At 44.1% G+C, this 21,025-nt stretch overlaps 1 protein-coding gene and 1 pseudogene across 1 annotated transcript; one reads left to right on the plus strand and one right to left on the minus strand.

The window, feature by feature from the left end:
* The window catches only part of LOC107973200 (tubulin beta-8 chain-like), a 126,710-nt pseudogene that overhangs the window by 12,562 nt on the left and 93,123 nt on the right, over positions 1-21,025 (plus strand).
* Positions 2,330-20,230, minus strand: LOC129143390 (histone-lysine N-methyltransferase PRDM7-like). The gene is made up of 10 exons (XM_063791027.1): positions 20,141-20,230; positions 18,757-18,910; positions 18,266-18,389; positions 17,831-17,938; positions 9,764-9,813; positions 6,505-6,661; positions 5,294-5,395; positions 4,814-5,085; positions 4,345-4,412; positions 2,330-3,517 (listed from the first exon to the last, which is right to left on the minus strand). Exons 2-10 carry the CDS (start codon positions 18,823-18,825, stop codon positions 3,271-3,273), a joined length of 1,197 nt encoding a protein of 398 aa, XP_063647097.1. The 5' UTR covers positions 18,826-18,910; positions 20,141-20,230; the 3' UTR covers positions 2,330-3,270.

Here is a 21,025-nt window from a genome sequence, read left to right on the forward strand (position 1 = left end):
AAATTTGAGGTAAAAGAACATTTTTACATTGGTCAATAATGGTACATTTAAACAATGGACGACTATATCCATTAAAATCATGTTGTGGAAGAATATTCAGTGACATGGAAAGATTGACTCAAGGGCAAGTGAAACGTGTCAAGAGTCTGTTAGGTACTAGACACTGTAAACTGGGTCTTGGCTGTGTTACTTGCTTACATCCTCCATCATGTGATCTTTTAGATAACAAAATCGAGATACATAGGGATTTGGGATCTTGTGCAAAGTCACTCAGGCAGTAGGTGGCAAAGTCAATTCTTACATTCTTTCCCATTGAACACCAAAATCTCAGCTTACCTCAGGGCACTCAACTCTGCTTTCTTGACTCACACCCAGGTAGACCCAATGGACACTTGTAGCTCTTATCCAGCTGGGGTGGTCACCTCATAAAATGGCAACAAGTGGGGCCCTTTCTTGTTCTAGTGAGTCAGACTGTATACCTTAAAGATTTCAGAGCACTTCCTATGTACTGAAATTGCCTCATTACCAGGAAGGACATACTTCCAATTTTCACCACCTCCATTTTGCATCCAAGGAAGATATTTCTTGATCTTCTCAATGAAATCTTGAGAAATGGGTGGGCCGATTGAAGAACAGGACTTGGGCCACATTTCTAGATGCCTGTGACTTTTCTGCACTTATTCAGATATTAGGAATTGATTATGAAATCCATGGTGGTTTGATGCTAATGAACTCTCATCTATCTCTCCAGCATGTGTGTAAAGACTTCCAGAGGTACAGGAAGTTGAGGATGAGCTCTCTTACTTCCATCTGGTCTCCATGTAACAAATCATATAACTGCACAATTATCCAAATGCAAATGAAGGAGTCCCTTGATGTTTGGATAACCATATTCATGCCTTGAGTTTGTTATTTCTTGAAATTGCCCTTTTCCGTCTCCTGTTTACCCATGGACAACACTACTTAAGGGCTGGCACTCTGCAACCCATGGCAGCTTGGCTTTGGGGTTCCTTCCAGTGTTTTGTTTTTGTTTTTAACCGAGAAGACAGGAAACAGGCATCTTTGTGTATATGGCTTGCCACAGCCCTTCATAGATGGACATGGTGGAGGCTGTGTGGTCCTGGAGAACACTTCCTCTGTGAAGCATCAGGGAAGTTTCTGTTCATTGTGTCTTCACTCTCTCCAATTCACTTGGGGAGTGATAGGGATTATAACACAGTGAGCAGAGGATATTGGGGAATGTCATGCTTAATTTTCTTTTCTTTTTTTTTTCTTAAATGACATTTATAGCTAAAAGAGAATCACAAAGGGTAAGTCTGATTTAAGACATTTCACACATGAAGGAAATCCTGCTTTCATGAGTGTTATGTCACAGGAAAAACTCATTTAGAGTCAACATTCTGCACCTACTCCGAAATTTTAGCCTGAGGGTTTAAATATTACCTCGCTGCTCTCTAGGACTTTAATTTGAGCTAATTAGAAATGGAACTCATACTAAAACTAATTTAGGAAAGAAGCTGTTGATGTTCTGAAGAAAAACAGCTGTCAGAAATAAGATCATTAGAAAACCATAGTTGTATATGGGACAAAATGTAAAGGAATAGAAATGCTGGGAGAAAGCTTTTATAGAATAACATTTTATCTTTCTTTGGACACTGGTCTAAGGCATGTGAAAGGGCATATTGATTCCCTTGGCACCTGGTATGCTCATTTATGGATGAAAAAGCCCAATGACATAATTTAGGTGAGGTTTAAGGCTTGATGGGAGGCATTGGTGCCATTAGAAGGACGGACACAAAGAGTTCTTAAGTAACGGCATCATGGGAAATGATAATTGCACACTCCTTTCTACTATGTCTTGGTTTCCCCAAGCATTTAGAAGTCACGGCTGGGTAGGAACAAATTTATCATGAGTCTGTCTGTGTGTTTGGGAATGCATATGCCTCACAGATGTGTCTGCAGGGGTCTGTGTGATAATGTTCATATATGTGATAGGTGTGGACCCTGGGATCTGTATCTGTGTGGACCCTGGGATCTGTACATGTGTGTGAGTGACAGGCTAGGCTAGGCTGAATTTGAGTATCCTCATTCAAAAGGACATATTTAATTGAGGACTGTTATGTGCCTGGTTCTCCATCAGGAAGTGTGATTCAGGTTGGCCAACACAGAGTGGTCCAGGTCCCACTGACTAAAGGACTGTGGGTCCTGCTGCGCCAACTAGGTGCATGGACTGCTTCTATTTCAGATTCCACAAATCATAAAATGAGAATATGCTCTTTGTCAGGCTGCACATCAAGTATTCATGTTTGAGTTATTTCATTCAGTCTGAACCCATTTTAAATATAATAGGAAGTCTTGTTTCAAAATATATCCCTACTCAGGCTTACCGCCATGCTCCCCACCTTCATCCTGCCCACCATTTTCTCTCACTTGGAAACTGGAGCAGCTCTGAAGGGATGACCCATGGCAGCCTATTTTCCAAAAATGAACCAAAGCTGAACTCTTTCTGGCCTCAGGACCATTGCACTAGCTGCGCCCTGTGCCTGGAATCCTTGGCCCACAGGCACTTGCACTTCTCAAATGCTGTCTCCTAAGAGAAACCTTCCCTGACAATCCCCTGCAACACTCTACTCTCACCTCACACTGACCCCCAGGTCTCACACTGACCTCAGGTCTCACACTGACCCCCAGGTCTCACACTGACCTCAGCTCTCACACTGATCCCAGGTCTCACACTGATCCCAGGTATTCTTTCTGGATTCATTTTCTTCAAAGCACTAATCGCCGTCTGATATTACACATATGTCTGTGTGTATTCATATGGTTCCCTAATTCACAAGTCATATGTTCAAGAGCAGTTTTTTTGATTGTCTTGATCAGTCTGTATTTACACTTCCTGCAACATCGTCTGGCACAGAGTAGGAATTCACATGACAGCTAATTGAGATAATGAATGAATGAATAACAACATATGCATATCATTAAGAAATATCAAGGAAATGCCAGAAGAAACTACCTTGTTGGGAGAGCTGGTAGGTGTTTGAGAACTTGATTTTTGTCTTTAAGTCTTTGAGCACTGTATGCTGTTATATACTTTGTGCATGAAGTACTTTGAATATAAAATCGGAACAAAGATTTAAAAATATAAAAACTGTTCCAAAGAGGCAAAGGCACATAACATGAATCTTTAATTTTGGAGCCACTGATGTAAAATTTTACTGACTTTAGACGGCGTTTTAGTCTATTTAAGTGTTCAATCATGAAAATTCTCTAGGATAATTCTTTCTTTCCTGTCCTTTTAAAAGAGTAATAGTGATGCCTACCTCTCCCTGCCATGAGCTCTTTCTTCCACTTGATGCCCCACTTGATGCCCAGTTCCTGGCCATACTCATCCCCATACCAGACCAGCAGTTCACAGCCTGGCCTAATGAATCGGCAGGTTCTATAGAAGCTCTGCCTGTGGTACTGGAAGGCCACCAGGTTCTGCTCTTCATCATCCCGGGCACAGTTCTCATACCTGGGGTCAAGGCAGGCAAAGGGAAAGAAAAGAGGCAGTGAGTTCCCTCTAGGCAGGATGACTACAGTGCTCATCCTGCCTAGAATGCTTCCCTGCTGTGCCTAATCAGCCATTTTTTCAAAGCCCAACTCCAGACTTACCTCCACCTTGATTGGCCATAAAACACATTGATCTCTAGCTTCTCTAAACTCTAAATTAATTCGTTTTATACCACAGAACTTGGTGCTTGATCACGTGCTCTGCTTCTAGATTAGCTCACATCATTCTACACTCAGCTCAAGTCCATCTTTCTTTGACAGGCCTTCCTCTAATCACCCTACAGTTCACTCAGCTGCCATTCACCTGACTTCTTCAGATTCCTAGAGAAACTCAGAAGCCTCTTTCTCTTGGCCCAATAACATAGAACAGTAATAGTTGATTCATTTTTCTATTCTCTGATAGAACGACAGCCCATTGTGGAAAGGGGCTGGGTCATCCTGCAGCTCACTTCTGTTCAAGTAGTGAACTTCACTTCCTAACCTGGAACATACTAAGTGTTTAACAAATGTGGATTACATAAATTAAAGCATGAATTAACCTTGTCAAGGTTTATCTTGGTGCCTCAATTTTGTCTAGCATACATATTTGTGTTTTGATACCAATAAATCATAATATCTATATTTTTATTTTTTATTTCTAAAAGTTGATGGTATAAAACAGCACTGTATGGAGAAAAATAGAAATAGGGGATGTGAAAATCATTGAGGGAGGCATAATGAGAAGGAAGGAAGTCCGGGTTTGTGAGAGATGGAGGTTCTCTCTGAAACTAAGAGAGCTAGTGGCCTTACCTCATCCAGTTGGCCCAGGATTTATCTTTTCCATCCACATACTCATAGCAGTTTCTCCCCTTGGTGATCTGAGTTTCAAAAAATAAGGTAAAGACTTTTTAGAGGGTAAAAATCTGAAGAATTATTTTACTCCACGGTCATCAATGGCCTTTGGACCTGCAGAGCTTCAACTGCCAACTGAGACCACATGGCATGCACCTTAGTCATCATCTACACATCTGAGTTGGTTTGTCCAATCAGAGCAGAAGCTCCAAAAGGGAGGATGCACTTCTTTGTCTTTGTACCACTCTGCTCCCACGTACCCTGTGATCTCTAAATAGGAGTTCCATGTTCATGCAAAGACCCTTGAGTACACAGAGCTAACCATGTTATCCCTACCTATATCCTAACATGTAGAAGGTGATGTCCCACCAAAGGCACAGAAGGGATGTGGGAAGACAGAACAGGGGAAACAGCAGGCTCTTCTTACTAGCCAGGAATATCCACTGTTGGCTGCCTCTTCGTCTTCTGTAATTCGGCCCTCACAGGGGCCAGAGTGCAGACCCAGTGGCAGATCAGATGCCTCGTTCCATACTCCAAGCCCAGCCTGAGGGATGCCTGATGGCCCAATTCTCAGCCCTGGGGGCAGACTGAGGGCTGAACGGTTGGGATGCCCCTTGTCCACTGCACTGTCCTTTACAAATGTAGGGGGCCCATGAGCAGCACAGCTGTCAATGAAGAAGTTCTGACACATCTCACAATCTGGAAGTGAGGGAAGCAGGGATTAGGAAAGTTGTAATGCATGTTCCTTGATATAAGAGCTTCAGAAAGAGCTTGGCACTCACATTATTTAGCCCCAATCCTGTACTTTAATTCATTCGAGTAAGGGAATGATTTGTGGGCCAAATGATGAAATTATTGTACCAGGACATAACAGCAAGCTGTGTGAGTGGCTGAAAGGGTCACTCACAGAGGTAGTCATCATCCTGTGGCTCGCTGATCTCTTTGTATGCATGACCCTTTCTTTCTTGCAGGCTATACATCTTTCCTACGGTCTCCTTCCTCCTGAGTTCTAGGTTGGAGAAGAGTAGATGGGTAAAATTGGGAGTCTGGGGTGTTTGTCCTTGTTTCATAAGAAAATGTGAAATCTCCTACCATCAAATTAGCATCTACCTTTCTATATACTCTAGTCTCCCCCTCTTTACTGCTTCAGAGAGACTTAGACCCCACACCCACACTGACTGTAGATGCCTATTCAATTTTAGTTTCTAGCTGTTCTCATTATCCCATTAACCTCCCAGCCTTTCTGCTTACAAAATGGTTCATTCATGCATTTATTTATTCAGAAAATATTTTTTGAGAGTTCATTACATCTTAGGCATTGAACAAAGGCCTGGACATACAACACTAAGAAAGTATAGTCTCTATAGGGGATCTTCTATGTACTAGTTGACATGTGATGGAAAAGGAAATGTAGAAACGCACAAAAGAATATATATTATCAGAGAGGTACTTATTGGACACCTCACATGTATCAATTCATTTATATTTAATTTAATGATTTCAAACAATACATGAGCTCTATATACTTGGTCTCATTTTACAGATTACCATTCAGGAGCCCATGGAATTTATAAGATTTGCCCAAGGCCCCAATGCTTCTGTGTGGATTATAACCCAAGTGAGTGACTTCAAAGTTAATGTTCTTACATGCTATTCAATACTGTATCCAAGGCTAGGCATGGTGGCTCAAGCCTGTAATCCCAGCATTTCGGGAGGCTGAGCTGAGCAGATCACTTGAGGCCAGGAGTTTGAGACCGGCCTGGTCAACATGGTGAAACTCTGTCTCTACTAAAAATCAGCCGGGCACGGTGGTGCACACCTATAATCCCAGCTACTCGGGTGACTGAGGCATGAAAATCGCTGTTTTCGTGGAGGCAGAGGTTGCAGTGAACCGAGATCTCACCATTGCACTCCAGCCTGGGTGACAGAGTAAGACTCTGTCTCAGTGAACAAATAAATAAATAATTTTAACAAAATACTGCATCTAACTTCTGGTCTCACAGTTGAGTCCAGCTTAAGCCCAGGCCTATCCAAAGTCCACCCCACATAGGTAGACCATACTCACCAACCTTTCTAGAGGACATAGCGGGACTAAATTCCCCTCAAATTTTTTCTTACCCAGTTTTAGTCTAGAGTGCTGTCCAGAGGTACTTGCTTCTCCAGGAGGGGACACTGGTTTCTGAGCCTGCTCTGAGCCATTTGTATTCAGTAAATTTGGCGTTCCTGACAATTCTTTCAAACTAGATTCATTATTGAATGACGCCTTGGGCATTCCCTTTAATGTGAGAATCACATATTAAAAGACAACGTGCATTTATTTAGTTCTTTACGGCTTGCAACATGTTTTCATATGACTGTAGTTAATGTTCAAACCTTGGAAATACCTAGAGTGTCTAAATACTAGAGGGAAAAGACAAGGTCTAAGTGGGTAGTGAATCTGGGACTCTAACCCATGTCTTAAGGCTCTTTCCTTCAACTTTCTCTCAAAACGTTCTATGTAAGTTAAAGGGAAGGAGGAAGAATACTTGGGAAGACTAGCTGGAGAATCAGCAAGATCTGTGAAAGAAGGGGATAAGGGCTTACAGAGAGAAGGAGGGAATCTTCCATAAACTAGTAGACTTTTGATGGAAGGGGAAATGTAGAAAAGCACAGAGGGACAGAGCACATCTGGAAAATGAGGTAATAGGGCAGTAAGGTTCGGAACAGAACAAAGAGATGATTGGCAAAAATATATCTAGACAACTAAGAAAGTGAAGTCAAAGTTGCATGTTGCCATATCCTGGAAAGAATATTTGGCTTTTGAATTAGATTAGTTAGTTCCTGTACCAATTCTGCTTGTCTGCTTGAATAAGGGTGTATCGTTAGCTAATTTCTCTTTAGTTTCCCGATCCAGAAGTTGGCATACATGGTTTTTTTGTTTTGTTTTGTTTTGTTTTGTTTTGAAAAGGAGTCTTGCTCTGTTGCCTAGGCTAGAATGCAGTGGCATGATTTCAGCTCACTGCAGCCTTCACCTCCCAGGTTCAAGAGATTTTCCTACCTCAGCCTCCCAAGAAGCTAGGATTACAGGCACGTGCCACCACACCCAGCTAATTTTTGTATATTTGTTAGAGACGGGGTTTCGCTAGGTTGGCCAGGCTGGTCTAGAACTCCTCACCTCAAGTGATCCACCCACCTCAGCCTCCCAAAGTGCAGAGATTATATGTAAGAGCCCCCGCACCCAGCCCATGCTAATTCTTTTTTTTTTTTTTTTTTGAGAGGGAGTCTCACTCTGTTGCCTAAGCTAGAGTGCAGTGGCATGATCTCAGCTAACTGCAGCCTCCATCTCCCAGGTTCAAGCGATTCTCCTGCTTCAGCCTCCCGAGTAGTTGGGATTACAGGTGTCCACCACCATGCCCAGCTGATTTTTGTAGTTTTAGTAGAGATGGGGTTTCACCATGTTGGCCAAGCTGGTCTCGAACTCCTGACCTCAGGTAATCTGCCCACCTCTGGCTCTCAAAGTGCTGGGATTACAGGTGTGAGCCACTGCCCCCGGCACTAATTCTTAATATTGTAGTGAACATGAAAGATAATAATGTTCACCAAAGTGTTTTTTGAGCTACTTAATACAGTATGAATGTGAGATTAATAATTATTCTCGCCAGGCACAGTGGTTCACACCTGTAATCCCAGCACTTTGGGAGGCCAAGGCAGGCAGATCACCTGAGGTCAGGAATTTGAGACCAGTCCGGCCAACCCTGTCTCTACAAAAAATACAAAAAACTAGCCAGGTGTGGTGGCGGGCACCTGTAATCCCAGCTACTCGGGAGGCTGAGGCAGGAGAACAACTTGAACCCAGGAGGTGGAGGTTGCAGTGAGCCGAGATCGCGCCACTGCACTCCAGCCTGGGTAACAAGAGTGAAACTGTCTGAAAAAAAAAAAAAAAGAAAGAAAGAAAAGAAAAGAAAAGAAAAAAATAATTTTTCTCACAGACTGGGTGCGGTGGCTCACATCTGTAATCCCAGCACTTTGGGAGGCCAAGGTAGTAGGATGGCTTGAGCCCAGGAGTTCAAGACCAGCCTGAGCTACATGGCAAAACCCTGCCTGTACAAAACACATAAAAATTAGCCGGGCATGGTGGTGCAAGCCTGTGGTCCCAGCTACTCAGGAGGCTGAGGCAGGAGGATCACACTAACCTAGGAGATGGAGGCTGCAGTAAGCCGAGATTGAGCCGTTGTACTCCAGCCTTGGCGCAAGAGCCAGACTCTGTCTCAAACCACCCCCTGCCCCTGTAGAAAAATAACAAACGAAAATTATCTCATAGTCCTGATATATCTCTACAGTTGAAATCTAACTCAAAGATATTTTCAGCATTCCTTGACCCTGTTACTTATAGTTTAATTCATAAGCTTGGAATCAATCATTCAGAAAACACTCAGGAGGCTCTCAGAGGCCCTGAGCTGGGCTTGGGAGTTCTGAGAAGAATCAGGAAGGGACTAGACTCCTGAAGAGCTCACAATGAAGAGGCAGCAGGCAGGCTAAACAAATAATTACAAATAACATGACAGTTCCCTAATTGGAGCCCAGAGGAAGGAGCTGTTACTGCCTTCTACAGGAATGAGCATTTGAAATTGGTTCCAGAAGAATATATTTTTACTTAATAGGGTGTAACCTATATGAAGTCCTAAACCATTTTCTTATTTGTTGTTTCTCAATCTTCGAACCTGAAACTCCTCAGGGCTGGAAGCTGCTTCCTCTGATCAGAATGGGTCCCTTATGAGGGTAGGGACCCTATCTTCTTCTGGTACCATCCACAGTATGAATTGTCTATTTACTTGGAAGCTTCCCTTAATCAGAGTGTTTTAGTGCAAATCTGACTTTACTACAACAGAGAAAAACTGAGGTTGAAAAATCAATTGGACGAATGATGTAAAGACATATGGGTAAGACAGCATAAACCTTATAAAACTATGAAACTTTTAATGATCTTGTAAGTGCTTTAGAGAAGGAGTTTTGGATTAGACTGCACCAACACTGAATGTGATCCCAGGGATATAACTGAACATTTTTATACCTCAGTTTCCTAACCTGTAAAATGGCTATAGTTATAGTACCTACTTAATAGGTACTATATGTGAAGTTGAATAGGTACTATACGTAAAGTTTATTCATGTAAAATGCTTAAAATAAAGTCTGAAAATACTGAGAAAATAACCCATGGTAGCGATTATTGTTGCTGTTCTTATTAACTCTTAAAATAATGATGATGTCAGACACTGCGCTAAAGAGATCAGGAGAGGAAGGCAGTAGTTCCTAGGATAGTCTGTACATTCTCCTTCTCTTACCTGTATTTGGATCTATGAGGAAGGTTTCTTGTCAACAGGATTTGGGAGATACTTACCTTCTGGTGTTTACTCTGTTCTCCTCTGAAGGCCATCCAAGGAGGTTTGACTAAAAGGTGATGAGAAATCAGTGGTTTGGTTGGTAAATGTTTCCAACCAAAAAATCTAGAGATTTTTTTTTTCTTTTTGATATGGAGTCTCCCTCTGTCGCCCAGGCTGGAGTGCAGTGGCACAATCTCCCCTCACTGCAATCTCCGCCTCCCAGATTCAAGCAATTCTCCTGCCTCAGCCTTGTGAGTTGTTGGGAACTACAGGTGTGCACCACCACACCCAGCTAATTTTTGCATTTTTAGTAGAGATGGGGTTTCTCCATGTTGGCGATGCTGGTCTCGAACTCCTGACCTTAAGTGATCCACCTGCCTCGGACTCCCAAAGTGCTGAGATTACAGGCATGAGCCACTATGCTCGGCCTAACTCTGGAGTTTCTCATTAGAGACAGAGAATTCTGAATCAGAGAGTGATGATTCCAAGTATTATCCAAGGGCAATTTGGAAATGTTTTCTGAAGTATCATTAAGGCCTATGCTTCTATTGGGGGCATTGCTAATTTTCTTAAGATTTAAAAAAATAGATAAAACTTCATCTTTGTTCCAGCCTATCTGTAAAGGTATACCTAATAAGGTGTTTATTACATTAATTTTTAAAATGTAAATTGACCTTTCATGACAAACACACTGAACAAACTAGGAATAGAAGGAAATCACCTCAATGTAAAAAGGTCATATAAGAAAAGCCCTTTTTTTTTTTTTTTTTTTTTTTTTTGAGATGGAGTCTCGCTCTGTCACCCAGGCTGGAGTGAAGGGGCGCGAGGTCGGCTCACTGCAAGCTCTCCCTCCTGGGTTCAGGCCATTCTCCTGCCTTAGCCTCCCGAGTAGCTGGGACTGCAGGTGCCTGCCACCATGCCCAGCTAATTTTTTGTATTTTTAGTAGAGATGGGGTTTCACCGTGTTAGCCAGGATGGTCTCGGTCTCCTGACCTTGTGATCCTCCCACCTCGGCCTCCCAAAGTGCTGGGATTACAGGCATGAGCCACCGCGCCCAGCCGAAAAGCCCATTTTTTGACATCATAGTCGATGATGAAAAACTGAAAGCCTTCCTTCTAAGGTCATAAACAAGGTAAGGATTTCCAGTCTTGCTACTTCTATTCAACATAGTCCTGTAAGTCGTAGCCTGAGCAATTAGGCCAGTAAAATAAATAAAAGGCATCCAAATGGAAAGGAAGAAGTAAAATTATCTCTGTTTGCAGATGACATGATCTTACATGCAGAAAACTATAATGATTCATTAGCTGGGCATGGTGGCGGGCACCTATAGTCCCAGCTACTCGGGAGGCTGAGGCAGGAGAATCACTTGAATCTGAGAGGCAGAGGTTGCAGTGAACCGAGATCATGCCACTGCACTCCAGCTTGGGCGACAGAGCGAGACTCCATCTAAAAAAATAAATAAAAATAAAACTATAAAGATTTTACCAAAAAATTGTTAGAAGTAATACACGAATTTGGGCTGGGCATGGTGGCTCAAGCCTATAATCCCCGCACTTTAGGAGGCCGAGGTGGGGGGATCACGAGGTCAGGAGATCGAGACCATCCTGGCTAACATGGTGAAACCCCATCTCTACTAAAAATACAAAAAATTAGCTGGGCGTGGTGACGGGCACCTGTAGTCCCAGCTACTCAGGAGGCCGAGGCAGGAGAATGGCATGAACCTTGGAAGTGGAGCTTGTAGTGAGCCGATATCATGCCACTGCATCCCAGCCTGGATGACAGAGCGAGACTCCGTCTCAAAAAAAAAAAAAAAAAAAAAAAAAAGAAGTAATACATGAATTCAGCATACAAAAGCAACACCCCAAATCAGTTGTGTTTCTATTTAGTAAAAATGAACAATCCAAAAAGGAAATTAAGAAAAAAATCCCAATCACAATAGCATCAAAAAGAATAGAATAATTAGGAATAAACTTAACCAAGGAGGCAAAAACTTGAACACTGAAAACTACAAAACAGTGCCGACAGAAATTTAAGGAGACACAAATAAATGGAAGACATCCTGTGTTCGTGGATTTGAAGACTTAATATTGTTAACATGTTCATACTATCAAAATGATCTATAGATTCAATGCCCTGTCTATCAAAATGCCAATGCTATTATTTTCAGAAATGGAAAAATATCCAAAAAATCATATAGAATCTCTAAGGACCCAGAATAGCTGAAACAATCTTGAAAAAGAAGGATAAAGTTGAAGGCCTCACACTTCCTGATTTCAAAGCATATTACAAAGCTACAGTAATCAGGAAAGTATGGTACTGGTATAAAGACAGACATATAGACCAATGGAACAGAATAGAGAGGCCAGAAATAAACCCTTGTGTATATGGTCAAATGATCTTCAGCAATGATGCCAAGACTACACAATGGAGGAAAGGACAGTCTGCAAGAAATTGTATTGGGAAAACTGGATATACATATGCAAAAGAGAAGACAGACTCTTACCACATATCTCATATAAAAATTAACTCAAAATAGATTAAAGACTGAAATGTAAGGTCTATAAGTACAGAACTTGAAGAAGAAAACACAGAGGAAAAGCTTCATGACATTGAAATGAACAATAACTTCTTGTATATGACACCAAAAGCATAAGCAATAAAAGCAAAAATAGACAAGTACGACTACATCAAACTTAAAAACTTCTGTGTAGCAAAGAAAACAATCAACACAGTGTCAAGGCATCCTACAGACTGGAAGAAAATATATGCAAACCATGTATCTGATAAAGGGTTAATGTTGCTGAGTGCAGTGGCACATGACTATAGTTCAGCTATTCAGAGGCTGAGGTGGGAGGATCACTTGAACCCAGGAGTTCGAGACCAGCCAGGGCAACATAGTGAGACCTCTGTCTCAAAAAAAAGAAGATAAAGAGTTAATATCCAGGCCAGGCACTGTGGCTCATGGGTGTAATCCCAGCACTTTGGGAGGCCGAGGCAGATGGATCACTTGAGGTCAGGAGTTCATGACCAGCCTGGCCAACATGGTGAAACCCTGTCTCTACTAAAAATACAGAAGATTAGCTGGGCGTGGTGGTGTGTGCCTGTAATCCCAGCTACCCGGGAGGCTGAGGCAGAATAATTGCTGGAACCTGGGAGGGGGAGGTTGCAGTGAGCTGAGATCGCGCCATTGCACTCCAGCCGGGGTGACAAGAGCGAGACTCTGTCTAAAAAAAAAAAAAAAAAAAAAAAACCGAAGAAAGAGTTAATATCCAGAATATATGAAGGACTCCTATAATACAACAACAAAACAAATAATTAAATAATGGGTGCTATGGGCTGAATTTTGTTTCCCCCAAATTCATATGCTGAAGCATATTTAATACCTCAATATGATGGTATTTAAAGATGGAGCCACTGGTAGGTAATTAGGGCTAGGTGATGTCATGAGGGTGGGACCCTTAGGATGACATTAGTGCTTTTGGTCGGGTGCGGTGTCTCATGCCTGTAATCCCAGCACTTTGGGAGGCTGAGGTGGGCAGATGACTTGAAGCCAGGAGTTTGAGACCAGCCTGGTCAACATGGTAAAACCCCATCTCTACTGAAAATACAAAAATTAGCTGATGTGCCCCTGTAGTCCCAGCTACGTGGGGGGCTGAGGCAGGAGAATTGCTTGAACGAGGTGGAGTTTGCAGTGAGCTGAGATTGCACCACTGAACTCCAGCCTGTGGCAACAGAATGAGGCTGTCTAAAAAAAAATCTTCTAGTAGGTATTATTGCTTTTATAAGAAGAGGAAGAGAGAAATTCCTTCTCCTTCCTGCTGTTGGCACACAAATAATTCATGTAAATACACAGTGAGCTGGAGGCTGACTACAAGTCAGTAAGAGAGCCCTCACTGGAACCCAACCATGCTGGCACTCTGATTTTTTACTACCAGACTTCAGAAATGTCAGAAAACAAATTTCTGTTGTTTAAGCCACTCAATGTGTGGTATTTTCTTGTGGCAGCCTGGGCTGACTAATACAATGGGCAAAAAGCTTGAATAGACATTTCTCAAAAGAAGATACATAAATGGCCAAGAAGCATATGAAAATATGCTTAACATCACTAATCATCAGGGAAATGAAAATTAAAACCACAATGAGATATCACCTTATCGTGTTATGATAGCCTCTGTCAAAAAACCAGAAAATAGCAATATTGGCGAAGATGTGGAGAAATTAGAACACTTGCTTATTGTTGGTGGGTAGCTTAGTCTGTTTTCTGCTGCTTTCCTAGAATGCAAGAGAGTGGGAAATTTATGTGTTTGTTTGTTTTTTTGAGATGGAGTCTCATTCTGTTGCCCAGGCTGGAGTGCAGTGGTGTGATCTCGGCTCATTGCAACCTCTGTCTCCCGGGTTCAAGTGATTCTTCTACCTCAACCTCCCAAGTAGCTGGTAATACAGGTGCATGCCACCATGCCTGGCTAATTTTGTATTTTTAGTAGAGATGGGGTTTTGCCAAGATGGCGAGGCTGGTCTCGAACTCCTGACCTTGTGATCTGCCTGCCTTGGCCTACCAAAGTGCTGGGATTACAGGCATGAGCCACTGTGCCTGGCCCAGAGTGGGTAATTTATAAAGAAAATAATTATTTGGCTTGTGGTTCTGGAGGCTGGGAAGTTGAAGAGCATGGCACTGGCATCTTGCAAGGGTCTTCAAGCTGCATCATGACATGGTAGAAGGGTAAGTGTGCATGTGAGACAGAGAGAAAGACAGGGAAGGGCCCAACTCATCCTTTTCATCAGGAACCCACTCCTGCAATAACTAACCCACTCCTGTGATAATGGCATTAATCCATTCATGAGGTTGGAGCTATCATTACCGAATCACCTCTTAAAGGCTCCACCTCTTAATACCGTTACAATGGCAATTAAGTTTCCAATACATGAACTTCCACACATTCAAACCATAGTAGTGGGAATGTAAAATGGTGCAGACACTGTAAAAAAACAGTATGGCGCTTCCACAAAAAATTAAAACCAGAACTACCTTCTGATCCAGAAATTCCACTTCTGGGTATATAATATATTAAAAAGAATTAAAGGCTGGGCGCGGTGGCTCATGCCTGTAATCCCAGCACTTCACGAGGCCGAGGCAGGCGGATCATGAGGTCAGGAGATCGAGCCCATGAGGCAGGCGGATCATGAGGTCAGGAGATCGAGACCATCCTGGCTAACATGGTGAAACCCCGTCTCTACTAAAAATACAAAAAAATTAGCCTGGCGTGGTGGCAGGTGCTTGTAGTCCCAGCTACTTGGGATGCTGAGGCGGGAGAATGGCGTGAACCCGGGAGTCAGAGCTTGCAGTGAGCCGAGATTGCGCCACTGCACTCCAGCCTGGGCGACAGAGCGAGACTCCGTCTCAAAAAAAAAAAAAAAAAAAAAAAAAGAATTAAAAACGATCTCAAAGAGATATTTGCACACTGATAGTTATTACAGCATTATTCACAATAGACAAGAGGCGAAGCAACCTAATATCCATTGACAAATGAATGGATTTTCAAAATGTGGTATATACATGCAGTAGAATATTATTCAGCCTTAAAAAAGAAGAAAATCTTGTCACATGCTGTGACATGGGTGAATCTTGGGAACATTCTGCTAAGTGATTAAATAAGCCAGTCACAAAAAGACAAATGTTTCATGGCTGATTCCACGTATATGAGGTATCTAAAGTAACCAAATTCATAGAAACAGAATTGCAGTTGCCAGGAGCTGGAGGGAGGAAGCAATGGAGTGTTATTGTTCAATGGGTTAGGGTTTTAGTCATGCAAGATAAAGAGTTCTAGGGATCGATTGCACAACAGTGTGCATATAGTTAATAAAGTTGTACGCTTAAAAATTGTTAGAAGAGTAAATATATGTTGTTTGATTTCCACAATAGAAAATAAATTGATTTAAATTGGGGATTTTAACTGAGTTCAGATAAAGATGTATAGATGTGTGGTAAACCACGGGAGATAGATTCCCTCTAAAGAGACATTCTTTTCCTGTCAAAACATTTGCAGAAAGGCAAACGCTGGCCTTTCATTCCTCTTACATTACATTAAGGTCTTAAGGAATCTCAAATCCACAGATGGGGAAATCGTAGACCCAATCCAAGTTGCTTTCTCCAGTTTGGGCAGATTGACTGTGTTTACTTCTAAACTCTCCTAACCAAGCAGTAGAAGAGGAAATGAGCTTTGCACTTCTATTTTATAATTATGGTACATTATTTTATCTACTTGATGCTGTCTCTGGTCAGTGACGTATGGGAAAGATCAGGGCAACTAAACAGCTCTCTCAAACCCGCTCCAGAATCGAGACAAAGAAGTAGATACATTTTGGTATAAGAGGATCATATAGTATGATTAAATGTACATAAATGATGTATCTTTACTTAATATTATTTCTTCTAAGACATTTAACTCAATAACTATTATGAGATTGGTGTTAGAAAGCTTTTTTGTGGATTTGCAGTTTAATTGTTTTCTTTAATTGTTCTGTGATTTATTAACATTGTTTAGCAAAAACAATGTTTTCTTTTTTTTAAAAAAAGAATGACAATTTTTTTTTTTTTTCAGATGGAGTCTCGCTCTTTCACCCAGGCCGGAGTGCAGTGGTGCTATCTCGGCTCACTGCAAGCTCCGCCTCCTGGGTTCATGCCATTCTCCTGCCTCAGCCTCCTGAGTAGCTGGGACTACAGGTGCCCGCCACTGTGCCTGGCTAATTTTTTGTATTTTTAGTAGAGATGGGGTTTCACCGTTTTAGCCAGGATGGTCTTGATCTCCTGACCTCATGATTCGCCCGCCTCGGCCTCCCAAAGTGCTGGGATTACATTGTGCTGGTTTGTTGAACATTTATGTTTTTGAGGGAAGACTCTTTTTCCTTTGTTAAATTCTGAAATGAAGCTGAGACCTAAACCGAGGCCGGTTTCAGGAGGTCACTTTTTTTTCCCCCCGAGACGGAGTCTTCTCATTCTGTTGCCCAGGCTGGAGGGTGGTGGCACGATTTCGGCTCACTGCCACCTCCACCTCCTGGGTTCAAGCTATTTCCCAGCTTCAGCCTCCTGAGTAGCTGGGATTATAGGCACCCATCACCATGCCCAGCTATCTTTTTTTGCATTTTTAATAGAGATGGGGTTTCACCATGTTGGCTAGGCTTGTCTCAAACTCCAGATTTCAAGTGACATGGTTGCCTCAGCCTCCCAAAGTGCTGGGATTACAGGTGTGAGCCACCATGCCTGGCCAGGAGGTCACTTCTAAATCTTACTGGGGGCTATGCACGGTGGCTCATGCCTGTAATCCCAGCACTTTGGGAAGCTGAGGTGGGAGGAACACTTGAGCCCAGGAGTTTGAGGCTGCAGTGAGTTATGATTGTGCCACTGCACTCCAGCCTGGGTGACAGAGTGAGACCTTGTCTGTAATAATAGTAACAGTCATCATCATCATCATCATCATCATCATCATCATCATCATCATCATCCCAGCATTTTGGGAGGCCAAGGCAGGCAGATCACTTGAGGCCAGGAATTTGAGACCAGCCTGGCCAACACGGTGAAACCCCATCTCTACAAAAAATACAAAAATTAGCTGGGCAAGGTGGTGCACATCTGCAGTCCCAGCTACTTGAGAAGCTGAGGTGGGAGAATTGTTGAACCTGGGAGGTGGAGGCTGCAGTGAGCCGAGATTGTACCACTGTACTCCAGCCTGGATGACAGAGCATCTGTCTTAAAAAAAATAAAAATAGGCCAGGTGTGGTGGCTCATGGCTGTAATCCCAGCACTTTGGAAGGCCAAGGTGGGTAGATCATCTGAGGTCAGGAGTTCGAGACCAGCCTGACCAACATGGAGAAATCCCATATCTACTAAAGAAAATTACAAAAAATTAGCTGAGTGTGGTGGCGCATGCCTGTAATCCCAGTTATTTGGGAGGCTGAGGCAGGAGAATCGCTTGAACCTGGGAGGCAGAGGTTGCCGTGAGCCAAGATCACTCCATTGCACTCCAGCCTGGGCAACAAGAGTGAAACTCCATCTTTAAAAAAAAAATCCTCCTTCCCTTCCCTCTTACCTTGCTGCCTAGGTGTCCATTCTTCATCGGAAACTTCTGTGTCATCCACCTGGAGTTTGATGGCCTGCCTTCGGTGACACATGAAAGCTGGTCGAGTGGCTCTGAGACCTGAAAAGAAGCAAAAAATTTTGCTCTGAAATGGAAGAGCTGGGAGGAGGAACAAAGGGCAGTGGCAATGGAAAGCACCACAAAGCCAGTGCTGCTCAGTCTGATGAGCTGGGAGAGTCTTGAACAAGGTCAAGATGTGACCTCTGCATGGTCAGTATCCACACACAACCCTGCACTGATGCAAAAGAACAATATTTCCCTCCAGATTTGTCTCCGTGCAAAAGGGAATTGTGGGCAGATGCCGCCACCTGATAATTAAAATAATATAGGGACCAAAGACCTGTTTTATATCGCCCAGGCTGGTCTGTGCCCAGCACTTCCTGTTACCTATAGTAATCAGTGCATTATAGTTCATTTTCACAATCCTATAGCGAGTTTTCCCCCAGTCTCCCATTTCTGCCCATTCTTCCTTGGTGAAGTATATGGAAATGTCTTTGAAGGCATCTTTGACCTAGAGGAAGTAAGAGATTCCATCAGTGATTTACTAATACACATTGAGCTGGTCCTTTTCCTCTACCCTGTGTGTAGGGCATAGCCTGGGGCCTCTAGGAGTCTCTGTGAAACATAAAGACCTTCCCTCCTTCTCCAGATTGTGTCCTGTTTAACTGAGCAGACACTGAGCATTTTCCTAGCTCTCTGCTGACACAGAGCAGTCGCTGATGCTAGTGTTCTTTTCTCCCCCATGTCCTGGCCAGGACCAGCTGCCCCCATTCCATGCACATTCAGACAGAGTCACCCAAGGGTACATGCCAGGAGTCTGCAGCACTCCAGAGATCAGCTCCTGCTGGGAGTCTGGCTTCGCCTCCCCGACTTCTCACCATGGGCTTCCGCTCTGTTCTCTCTGTGTCTCCTTCTGGGCTCTCCTCTTGGGACCTTTCAGGGCTCATGGTGCTGGGACTGTCTAGAAGGCCCTGCTCCAATTCTGTGTGTGGGAAGGGCCCCTGAGTCTCCCAGCTCCTAGGCCAAAGGCTCCTGTGGAAGGAGAAGGTGCTGAGATGGGGCAACAGCCCTGAGCACTACCCAGAACCAGGCTCTGTCTTCTCCATCTGGCTGGGGTGTTCAGAGCAGGAAGACTGGGTTCCTGGTGAGGTCTCGAGCACCCCAGGGAGGTCTGGGGGTACTGATGGGATGGGAAGGCCTCCACTGGCCATGAGCTGCCACCTAATGTAAGCTGGATTTTGTTCTTTTAGTTCTCCTGCAGCTTGGCTCATTTGGAGAAGGGTGGCACAGGTGCCTGGAGGGTTGTAGCTACCGGTGTTTGAGGGGAGTCCTGAGGTGTGAGAGCCAGAGGAGTCCCAAGGAGACCTTGAGGCCCCCTGACTGCTGGGACTTGGGTCACACTGAGGAGCAGGGTTCTGTTTTAGCGAGGCAAAATGAACATTTTGCATAGACAGGATTTGGGGATCTCTACCTTGGGATTCTAGAAAAATCCAGGAGTAAAGCAGTCTGCATCTCTAAGGGGAAGCTATCTCTCAGGTTGAGATTTGGGGTCCCTCAGGCTGAGGGGATTTGAGATGTCTTAGACTGAAGAAATTGGGGTTTCTCAGGTTGAGGGAATTTGGGGTATCTCGAGCTGAGGAGCTTTGGTATCCCTCAGGCTGATAGTATTTGTGGTTTTTCAGGATGAGATTAGGGGTCTTTTAGGCTGAAGAGATTTGGGGTGCTCTAGTTGACAGGATTTGAGATTCATCAGGTTAAGGGGATTTGGGGTTCCTCGGGATGAAAGGATTTGGGATATTTGAGGCTGAGGAAATTCTGGGTCTCGGGTAAAGGAGATTTGGGTCTCTCATTAATGGGTTTTAGGGTGTTTGACACTGAGGTTATTTGGTCCTTGAAGCTGACGGGGTTGAGTTGTCAGGCTATTTAGGTTATCTGTGGTTGGGGAAATTTGGTCTCTCTGAGATATTTAGGGTTCCTCAGGCTGAGGTATTTGGGGTGCCTTAGGGTGAGGGAAATTGTGGCTCCTCAGGCTCAGAATATTTGGGGATCTAAGCATTAGGAGATTCGATGTTCCTCTGGGTGAAGGGATTTGGGGTGTCTGAAGCTGAGGTACTTTGGGGGTTTCATGCTGAGGGGATTTTAAATCCCTCAAGGTGGCAGGATTTGGGGTCTTTTGAGGCTGAGAGGATTTGGAGCTTCTCAGGGTGAGGGGATCTGGGGTCTCCTAGGCTAAAATTTGAAGGTCTTGGGATGAGGGTTTACGAGGGTTTCACGCTGCACGACAAAGGCTCCCCATGCTCTTCACAGTCTCCCGTTTTCTCCTGCCGCGGTGTTCACCCTGGCCGGGCGTCTTCTCGGAGCCGCTCAGGAGGTGAGACGCGGTGGGTGCCAGCCTGTAGTGCTGCCAGCCAATCAGCGTTGAGACCAAGGCGAGCCCGCCAATCGGCAGTCAGGAGGTGCTAAAGGGGCGGGGAGTAGGGCGGAGCCTTGCCTGTCAGTCATGGGCACAACCCGGTTTTGGGCTCAGGAGGTCGGGGAGGGGCCTGGCTTTTCCCGCCCCTGGGGAAGGTCCCGCCCCTGGGGAAGGTCCTGCCCCGCCCCGCTGGGATTGCGTGCAACCATCTGGAATCCTCCCGCGCACAGGCGCAGTTTCGCGGTTTTATTACTTGGTTTTCCCCAACGCCGGTGTTTGCGACTGAGCCGCGAGTCGGGGCTGCTCCTCACGTCCCTCCTCAGGCCTGGGTCTTCTGAGGGGACACTGTGTCTTTTTGAATTGCCAGAGTTCTTGCACTGACTCTCATCTGGGAGGGTTGGTGTTCCTTTAACTGCGGTGTAAGTTGGGTATTGTCAGCTGGCTTCGTTTCTGGATGCTTCAGAGGGCCAAGGTTCTGTACAGGACCCTTACGGGTGGGTGAATTGTGCTTGGTTTCACAGATGTTGTATTAGCTGGCCAATTTTGGTGTTGTAGTTAGGGCTGTGATCCAATAGATGGTGCTTAAGAGGAACGGCTGCTATCTCCAGCAGCAAGGTTCTTTTGTACTTCGCGTTCGCAGGTGTGCTTTGCATTGAGACGGGAGAGCGATAGCCCCTCATCAGCTCCTGGACCTTGATGGGAGCCTCCTGTGATCACTGGCGCCTGCCTGCGTT

The sequence above is a fragment of the Pan troglodytes genome, chromosome 13 (assembly GCF_028858775.2).
Source record: "Pan troglodytes isolate AG18354 chromosome 13, NHGRI_mPanTro3-v2.0_pri, whole genome shotgun sequence".
NCBI classification, from domain to species: Eukaryota; Metazoa; Chordata; class Mammalia; order Primates; family Hominidae; genus Pan; species Pan troglodytes.

Excerpts from the sequence above, each read along its gene's own strand:
- LOC129143390 (XM_063791027.1), bottom strand. The coding sequence starts at position 18,825 with ATGAGCCCTGAAAGGTCCCAAGAGGAGAGCCCAGAAGGAGACACAGAG. Across the intron at positions 17,939-18,265 it reads TAATGCACTGATTACTATAG|GTCTCAGAGCCACTCGACCA; the intron begins GTAACAGGAAGT and ends GCTTCTTTTCAG. Across the intron at positions 9,814-17,830 it reads ATGGACACCTAGGCAGCAAG|TCAAACCTCCTTGGATGGCC; the intron begins GTAAGAGGGAAG and ends ATCACCTTTTAG.